General features: G+C 34.8%; 2 protein-coding genes across 2 annotated transcripts; both read right to left on the minus strand.

Moving 5' to 3' along the window:
• Positions 1–3,237: 3,237 nt before the first annotated feature.
• On the minus strand, positions 3,238–5,178 carry LOC122602110 (benzyl alcohol O-benzoyltransferase-like). Its single transcript, XM_043774838.1, has 2 exons — positions 4,719–5,178; positions 3,238–4,180 (listed from the first exon to the last, which is right to left on the minus strand). The coding sequence occupies exons 1-2, from the start codon at positions 5,163–5,165 to the stop codon at positions 3,251–3,253; spliced, it is 1,377 nt and encodes a 458-aa protein (XP_043630773.1). The 5' UTR covers positions 5,166–5,178; the 3' UTR covers positions 3,238–3,250.
• Positions 5,179–7,843: 2,665 nt separating this feature from the next.
• Positions 7,844–9,551, minus strand: LOC122602247 (benzyl alcohol O-benzoyltransferase-like). The gene is made up of 2 exons (XM_043774957.1): positions 9,108–9,551; positions 7,844–8,773 (listed from the first exon to the last, which is right to left on the minus strand). Exons 1-2 carry the CDS (start codon positions 9,549–9,551, stop codon positions 7,844–7,846), a joined length of 1,374 nt encoding a protein of 457 aa, XP_043630892.1.
• Between the last annotated feature and the right edge of the window lie 343 nt (positions 9,552–9,894).

A 9,894-nucleotide genomic window follows, 5' to 3' on the forward strand; every position in this document is an offset into this window, starting at 1 on the left:
CGTTAGTTATAAAAAGGTAATTATTGTTTGAACATTTTGTAATATAATCTATGACAATTAAGAGCAATACCTTCAGCAATAATTGTAGAGTTAATGAATATTTTATAACAATAGGGGTTTTAGGTAATTGTGGAGTTTTTTTTATTAATGGTAATTTTGGAATTTTAGGGATAAAGTGTGTGGAGGTAGTTTAAGTGTATAGGGTATATTAGGTAATTTAAAATTAGAGAGTTGAATAAGAGAGGTAGTTTGTTTATATAGGTAGTATAGGTATATATACAAATCTATAGGTACATTAAAATCTAAAACAACTCAGAAATCACACACAAATAATATATATAGGAAATAAACAACCACAAATGAATATATTGTTTGTTTTTTGTTTCCAGATAGTCATCCCCAAATCCATCCATCCAACTCATTACAAAAACAAACCATAATTATAGATATCTGTAGATGTATGGGCCAAATGAAAATCAACAGAAGATCAAAGGGCATACTATTCTAGCATGAACTTACAAGATCTAGAGGAAGGAAAAAAACGGGTTTTTGTAGTCTACAAGATTTAGAATCTTGAAGATCCATTTTTATTTTATTTTAGATAAGACAAATCATTTTTTGTAATCCTTTTGTTGTGTGAATATTATCCGCTGATGTTGTAAGTCGAAGTTGCAGCCGAAGACGTCTTTATCACCACCGTCACCGCCACCATATCCGCTAACATCACCACGTTTCTTTTTCTTGATCCCACTTCATTTTTCTTGATAAACATAGTGATTATAGAGATTGTGGTTATTATGATGTTTAATTATTTAGTGGGAGAAAAAATAGTAGAAAGAAGAAAAAAAGTATGGATGTAAGATGAATTTTCATTTTTCGTCCTGAGAGTTGGCACGGGCGAATCCCTGAATAGAACGGTTGCATCGTTCAGATAGGTTTTACCCTTCTCGATAGCCTACCTTGAGACATTTATAAAAAGGGCTTGAAAGCCCGACGATGATCCAAAAGATAGTGTGGTGGTTTGATACAGTACGGGCGCTACCTAGACTGTCATGGTTCCGTCGTGGCATCGCCGGAGGAACGGAGAGGGAGCAGAGAAAGAGAGAGAGATAGAAAGAGAGAGAGAGAGAGAGAGATGGTGGTGGTGGTGGTGGTACACAATTATGAATACATTGTTTTAAGTTTTTAGTCATTAATTATTTTGGTTTAAAGCAAATTACAGTTTTCAAATGAACATTTCAGTACAAATATAACTTTTTTTATATATATATATGTAAGTATAGAAAAATGTTATCTTTACTTAAGCAAAAAGATATAAACAAATTACGTTTTTGTTGCTTTTGTATTAACGAAGGAACATATATGAAACCCTCATTATTATTCAATTCATGAGAACTCTTTGAATATGGTGAACTTTTAATTTTAATATTAGAGCATAGGTTATGGGCAACCTACGTCGAATCCCAAATATGACCAGGCGGTGGTCGTCGGTGCCAACCCTCCCACCATACCGGTTTCGTGGTTCTTTGTTCTTGATCCGGGATTTGAATACAAATGTGCAACATTTGCTTTTTTCATCATCTTCTTTTGGTTTTTAACGGGTAAGGAAAAAGAAATATATATAAAACAAAAAACGAAAAAGTATCATATAAAGATAAAAGAAAGTGTGGTTGTTGGTTTCTCTAAAACATGCGTGCACAATAGAGAAAGTAAAGATTCATTAATAGTTTTATTGAATCTTACGGTTGTAAAATACAGTGGTGAAGATTAGACGCCGGAATTGTTGTTGATACGTGAGTTGGTTAAAAGAAAAGAGGGCGAGCCGTGTGGGTTGCTTAGACACTAGTTCCCCTAATCGGTGCGGTGTTCCAGGCGAACCTGAAGCGAACTTGCTCATGTGGCGTGTGGTTCCCCCTTTTTCTTCTCCCACTCCTTCAGCCTAACACTAAAAGGAGTGGAGGTTGGGGGAAGAAGGGCGACTTGCGCCATGTGGCATGTGGCGTAGAAAAAGTTGCATTTGAATAATGTTGAAAATGGGTGAATTTTGAAGGGTGAAACGACTTGCGCTATACGACATGTGAAGTAGAAAAAGTTTTCCTTAAAAAACATCAAAAACTAGAGCTTGTATCCCTTCATCCCTCCCCCATTGTTCACTATTTCATTAGTTTTCGAGCATGGTCAAAGAGACAGGGGCGAGCTTTGAGGCTCGCCAAAGGCGGATCACCCAAGGGGGTGGTATTGGGGGCGATCTAGGGCGAAAATAGGAGAGATTTGCCCCTTTTTACTTTCCATTACTATCATTCTAATGTATTGATTGCCATGATTTGAAGAAAATACAGTGGTGAAATACATTGAGGCGTTGTCTGTTTATTACTGTTTTTTTTTTTACGTTTCTAAAAATCAATGCTAGTTTTGACGTTTTAGAGGTACTAATAAGTTGTAGGAGAATAAAGTTTGCGCAAATGTGATGAGCACCGGCTCATATGACTTTTCCTAAATACAACCATCTTTCTCACTTCTTCAATTCCTTACTACTTTTAATTATTTGTTAATTTATTTCTCCGAACATTTGGTTGGTATACGACATCGGAGAAACCTCGTCGTATAATGGTGAAACCTTGCACGTACAATTGATAATGAGATGTTGACCATCAGCCGTTACAAGTATTCAGAGGGGATAACCCCGAGGTTTTGTCATCCCAAAAGATCGAACTCAAGATCTTGGATAAAACCGGGAGTACCTCTGACCAGTTGGACTAAGCTTCATTAGCTATTATTTGTAATTTAGTACACATCTATACTATATAATAAAAAAAATAAGCCCCCATGTTGAAAGTTACATGGTGGGAAATGAAACTACCCTTCACAAAAAAAATTCTACCTTTTCATTTATAGGCTTGTAGTCATTCACACACACATCTTTCTCTCAATATCTCTCTCTCTCTTTTTCTTTCATTTGTACCCTGTTAATGGTATACGCTGCAACGTGCGGGTACGAGGCTAATAAATATTAAACAAAAACACATACTTACTGAAAAATTTACTTTTTATTAACAAAATAAAACTAACAATTAACTTGATTTACATCATTAATAATTAAGTAGTTTATCCTTATAATTTGCATATTTAGTATACTCATATAATAAGAAATTTAGACATTTAAAACTAATCATCATTTTCATCAATTAAATACATACAAATATATATATATATATATATATATATATATATGTGAATGACAACATGGAGTTTATAACTTGGAAGGAGCATGTAACTTGTTCGCTTGGAGTAACTGATGGCTGTTATCTTGAGCCAACATCTTCTTCAACTGTTTGACAAACTTTTCCATCGCAAAACTCGGCAAATATATGGGTACCAAAATTCCAGACTCACCCTTATCGTTTGTATATGGATGATAGTTACTACAATCAAGATAGCCTGTTTTTCCAGACCCTCCATAGTCTGGCTTCCCCCACCCGAAGTCAACAACATCAAATCTAGCACGTGTCAAATCATTGACAACATAGTTTTGAAAAACAGTGACGTCGAGGCGTCCTTTGAGTACCAACAAGTCAGCAAGAGATCTCATGTATTCTTCGTTGACACTAGATTTTGCCTTCATCAAAGTCTCTAATGTATGGCTAAAGGGTTTGTTTAAAAGATCAAAGACGGTGGAAATGGCAACTGTAAACGCACTACAATTTCCATAATATCCTTTTGGGAGGGGAGGACTAAATTTGTTGCGTGCATTGACAATAAATCCGATCCGTGACTCCTCTTCGGGATCTAATTGCAACGCAATGGTACGACAAAGCCATAGACAAGTTGTCACCACATCAAAGGTAGTGCAAGATTTTAGGTGTTTCGGAACAAATCTATGTAAAGCTAACAACTCAATTGGCCCAAAGAAAAATGATTTTAAAACCATATCATTCATTCTAATAGTTACATCCGTGTTGGGGTTTAACATTTCATCAAATTCATGATGAGTACACGTCACATGTGGTGGATCCCTTGCGTTAAGTAACTCCCTTTCCCACACAGGCAATGTTGATGGTAATGACTCACCTCGTGCGATTTCACCTAATGCTTTCATAAATTGAACGATTCCGAAAGCGTCACTCATATTGTGGTTGTGTCCTATAGCAAAGATAAAACCTCCACATAAAAGTCGTGTCACCTACCATTAAAGGTCATCAATTATTTGCGAGAAACATAAAAATTATGTATAATCAAGACTTAATTCTATTTTTTAAACCTGGAGACTATGCATACTTTCTTTAGTTAGTATTCTAATTTATGATATATACTTATTTTGTTAAAATCAAAAGGGGTAATATTGAAATGAAAGTTAGTTTTTAATGGAACAATGAGTCTAACTTGTGAATAGATTAGTAAGTAACTAACTAACTGCTCAGTGCCGCCTTCCGCGGGTTTTGGGCCCCAATACCTCGACGGTGTATGGAGGAGGTTAAGATGTAGGCAGACCTTACCTCTACCTATGTAGAGAGGCTGCTTCCAGTTTCTACCTAAATGGTAGACTAGACCCTCCAACCTTTGCATGGGATGAGGATCGAACCCATGACCTCTGTTTTCAGAGGCAAAGATGTTTACCACTGATCCAACCATGTTGCTTAACTGGTGAATAGATTATTTTATAATAATAATAATAATAATAATAATAATAATAATAATAATAATAATAATAATAATTTCACCTGAATTAGTAGCAACGGTGAGTTGAGGGTGCCGAAAGATCCAGGAACATCATAAAGTAGCTCGTCTAAACAAGGAAACGGTGGGTGAAGTGCCTCACCAAATTGCTTCAACGTTATGTCTGCATCCGCTTCAATAAACAATACACCTTCACCATTGCAATCCACCATCAGCTTCCTGGCAGGACCTTCCCTGAGTCGGCCAGCAAATGGATAGTAAAATACTAGAACCTTAGCAAGAGCCTCTTTGATCACACTCACCGGATTGTGGTTTCTCATTTTTGAATTATCACGATAAACCATAAGCACCGGTACTCGGTTCCGAAACGCGTCTTGGTCATCAATATCGGATAGAAGTTTTAATTCACATGGCGTGTCTTTAGCCGGACAAATCAGCTCCGGTGCACGTCTCCTCACCGTAAAGGGGAAAAGAGTATTGATTTGTGCCATTTTTGGATTTGTTTTTGTTGGGGTTTGAATTTGGTATGGTTAAGGTATGTTATCGCATTTATATATACTTAGAAAGATATTTAACATGTCTTGAATACATTTTCTGATTGACTTTCTAACCAACTTATAGTTGACTACACATTTTTTTTTTATGGTTAACCATATTTAAATACCACAAGTTGCATGCTTACATATTTATTATATATAAATGACAAATTTTCATTGGTATTTGTTATAAGAATATAATTTGGATCTAAGGAGACTTCTCTTTCCAGTATATCCATCGATTCAGATAGGGCTTTTTCAAATGCTCTTGTTTACAGTAGTCATATTGGTTGGAAATTACTCCAATTTTGACACATTTTTTTTCCTGGAGCTCCAACATAAAAACATTCAATTAAAAGGATTGAAATCGAATAAATCGACACGAACTTTTAGCTCGCTTCATATTTTATGGTCAACCTCATCAGGGCATCTTGCACCTATTAAGCTTTACCGACACTAAGATTGCCGATGGTTTAATTTGCGTACATCTAAATAGCAACATTCAATCAGTGACAACGTTTGTTAGAAAAATAACAAAGTCTGAATAGGAGAGCATTCATCCTGGGCTTCGTGAGAGCTTGTCATATCGACGCGTTTGGCAAGCAATTGCACGCAACGTATGAGACGTACTGTTAGGATTCAAGAACAACTATCATCTAAACAATCACAAGTACGTAACGGAAAGAATCATATATGCAATACATTAATTAACAAAATCAAATGTGTACCTTTTAGCTTAGCATCCAATAATTAATTAATAATAAGATTATTATTATTTAGGGTTTAAAGCAAAATCCCTCTACGATCACACACTTGAGAACCCTATGAATGTATGCTAGTACCCGATCACGAACTCACAACCCGATTGCGTTTATCCCTTAAAGTCGACACCTAAAAACCGAAACCGCTTGGGGTTTTAGTGCTTCAGCCGAACCAAGAAAGAGAGAAAGAACAGAAGGTTTTGTTAGGGTTTTACAATTCTAATTGTCACATAAAACCCTTAACTCATGACCTATTTATATAGGACAATTAGTTAGGGTTTTTAAACTTGATAGACAGTTTTAGTCAAGGCCTGAAAATCCATTAGAATTTTCACCCCCCCCCCCCCCACCAATTAAAGAACAATTAGTAAACTTTAAATTTACACTTGAATCCTTCTCTTTTAATTAATATACATTTCTTTAGTGACCAATTTTTGGTCATTAAGAAAAATTAGTGACCAAATTTTGAATAGTCACTTTTCGTCACTAAAGGTTCGTCACTAATTTTGTTTAGTGACCACTTTTTCTTTATGGTAACCAAATAAGGTTATTAGTGACCAAGTTTTAGTTCTCACTAAACAAATAGGTCACTAATCGACATTTTGCTTATTGTTTATTAATCATTTCATGATCATATTAATTAATATATTACATTTAACATATTAATTAATTACATAGAGTACACGTGTCATTTTGTGTGACTTGGCTAAATATTTTTCGAATATGCGTTTATTTAATGTTATCATATTCCAAAACGTACGACTCTTATTCTTTTGGTTTTTTATTTTAAAAAGTTAGAGTATCATTATTATAAATGAGTTGTGTTTGACATCTATACTCTTAAATTTGGAGAAATGAAAAGTTAAAGAATAATGAACCCTTAATGATTTCGGTGTTAAGAAAACATTATATAATTGAGATAGTGAAATATTCATTTGAAAACTAATTTTTTTTAAAAACTAGAAAACTGCTCAAAACACATTGTGATTTGAATATAAAACAATGTGTTTTAATTGTGTTTTCAAAAAACACAATTTGTTTTTATTGTGTAATCTAAAAACACATTTTGTTAGGTTTAAATCACAATGTATTTTTAAGAACGTGTGAAGACCAGAAAATTGTTCAAACACACTGTGATGTAAACTTAACATAATGTGTTTTAAAAAAAAATTAAAAACACATTGTGTTAAATTGTGATCACAATGTGTTTTAGTCAGTTTTCTAGTTTTCACGAAAATTTTAGTTTTTAAAAAATCAAAACCCAATTGAGATAATACAAGATTGTTTTATAAATGAAATTAAACATTATCATGTGGTTACACGTGGGTCAAGTTACATCATATTATTATGTTCCCATAATTTCCAGGTTGGATTACGATGGATACTTCAACTGTACTAAAACTCACCTTAAAATATATATATTTCAGCAAAATGCGAACTGCGAAGAAGAACACTAACGTGCCATAAAACAACTTTATCAGGAACAAAATGAATAATTAATTATTTTGATTCAATTGGTCCAATTTTTTTAGTAAGGTACGTGAAAAGGTACAAGACACTATTAGCAATATGTAGTATTAGCAATCCCACAATAATTAGCTTCTAACACTACTTCTGGAAGAGATAGTATGTTGTCTTGATCTTCGAGTTCCTATATACATATTAGGTTCTCGCTTATAAATAAGTGTCGGCGACTCGGGGAGTAACAATGATAAACCATGATTTGTATCTTAAATACAGCGCATATATAATGCATTTAAATTTAAATGTGGTCAAATGGGTTAAGTTCATGAGAATCATGCATTTATATGTCTTACTCTCTATATACAGTTGTCTTACTGCCCAGTCTTTATATGAATCAAAATGTGGAATTTATAATTTGGAAGGAGGAGAAAACTTGTTTGTTTGGAGTATTTGATGGCGGTTATTTTGCGCAAACATGTTATTCAACTCTGTGGCAAACTTTTCCATCGCAACACTTGGCAGATGTATGGGCACCACAACTCCAGACTCACCCTTAGGGTTTGTATATGGAAAGTAGATACTAGAATCAAGATATCCTGTTGTTGCAGGCCCTCCAAAGGCCGGCTTCCCCCACCCGAAATCAACAACATCAAATCTAGCATGTGTCACATCATTGACAACATAGTTTTGAAAAACCGTGACACTAGGTCGTCCTTTGATTACAATCAAGTCAGCAAGAGATCTCATGTACTCTTCATTGACACTGGATTTTGCCTTCATCACAATCTCTAGGGCATGGCTAAAGGGTTTGTTTAAAAGATCAAAGACGGTGGAAATGGCAACTGCACAGGCAAAACAATTTCCATCATACCCTATTGGGAGGGGAGGACTAAACTTGTTACGAGCAGAGACAATAAACACAATCCGTGTCTCGTCTTTAGGATTCAACTGCAGAGAAATGGTACGGCAACGCCATAGACAAGCCGTTATCACATCAAAAGTAGAGCAAGATTTAAGGTGTCTTGGAACAAATCTATGTAAAGCTGACAACTCAACCGGCCCAAAGAAAAATGATTTTAGAATCATATCATTCATTCGGGTGGTTAAATCAATGTTGGGGTCTATCATTTCATTAAATTCATGATGGGTACACGTCACACGTGGTGGATCCCTTGCATTAAGAAACTCCCTTTGCCACACGGGCAGTGTTGATGGCGATGATGCACCCCGTGCCATTTCACCTAATGTTCTCAAAAATTGAACGATTCCAAATGCGTCACTCATGGTGTGGTTGAGTCGTAAAGCAAAGATGAAACCTCCACATAAAAGTCGTGTCACCTACCATGAGTTAAAGGTCAAATATTATTTGCGAGGAAGTTACAATTCATGTAAATTAAGCGTTAGTTTCTTATAACAATTGATATTATACATGCATTAGCTTAATTTTGTATTCAAATTTCAGAAGCCAATTGGTTAATGTTATAATGTACGTGATAGGTAACTTGTTAAAAAAGCGGGATGTAACAAAATGGGAACTTTCTTAGAAAGGGGATAATAAGTCGAGTTTGATTCGTCTTAAAATTATACGCTTTTAGTCTTTCATAACGGAGGTTTAAAAAAAGTAAAGTAGATTATTATTTTAAAATATGAACAACAAGAAAAAACAATTCACCTGAATTAGTAGCAATGGGGAGTTGAGAATGCCAGATGATTCAGGAACATTGTAAAGCAGCTGGTCTAAACAAGGAAACGGTGGGTGAAGTGCCTCTCCAAATTGCTTCAACGCCACATCCGCATCCGCTTCAATAAACAACACACCTTCACCGGTGCAATCCACCATTAGCTTCTTGGCAGAACCTTCCTTGAGCCTGCCAGCAAACGGATAATAAAAGACTAGAACCTTAGCTAGAGCCTCCTTTATCACACTCACTGGATTCTTATTTCTCATTTTTGGATTATTCGAATACAGCATGATACCTTCTATTTGAAACCGAAATTGATCATCAATGTCAGATAGAAACTTTAGTTCTCGCGGGGTATGCTTTGCCGGACGGATCAACACTGGTGTACGTCTCCGGACTGTAAAGGTGAAGGGGGTATTGTTGATTTGTGCCATTTCTTAGATGTGTTTTAATTCTTGTTCCTGCGCTTATATATACTTATAACAATATTTGACATATAAATTTTTTGATTGACTTTCTAACTAACTCCTATCAACCTTCATTTTTTATTGTTAACATCATCATAAAAGTAATCAAAATGTCTACTAATACTACTTAATTACAAGTTGTTTATATTATATCATCTAACTATCATTAATTAAGGGCATCTTAAAGCAAAAATAATAATAATTATAGTAATTTGTGTTTTACATCTATAATAATAACAACTTGCTAATAATCAAATAAATAAAAAAAACACTAATAACAAAAGTCTGATTTAATAGCTTTTAATATTCC

The sequence above is a fragment of the Erigeron canadensis genome, chromosome 5 (genome assembly GCF_010389155.1).
Source record: "Erigeron canadensis isolate Cc75 chromosome 5, C_canadensis_v1, whole genome shotgun sequence".
Lineage (NCBI taxonomy): Eukaryota > Viridiplantae > Streptophyta > Magnoliopsida > Asterales > Asteraceae > Erigeron > Erigeron canadensis.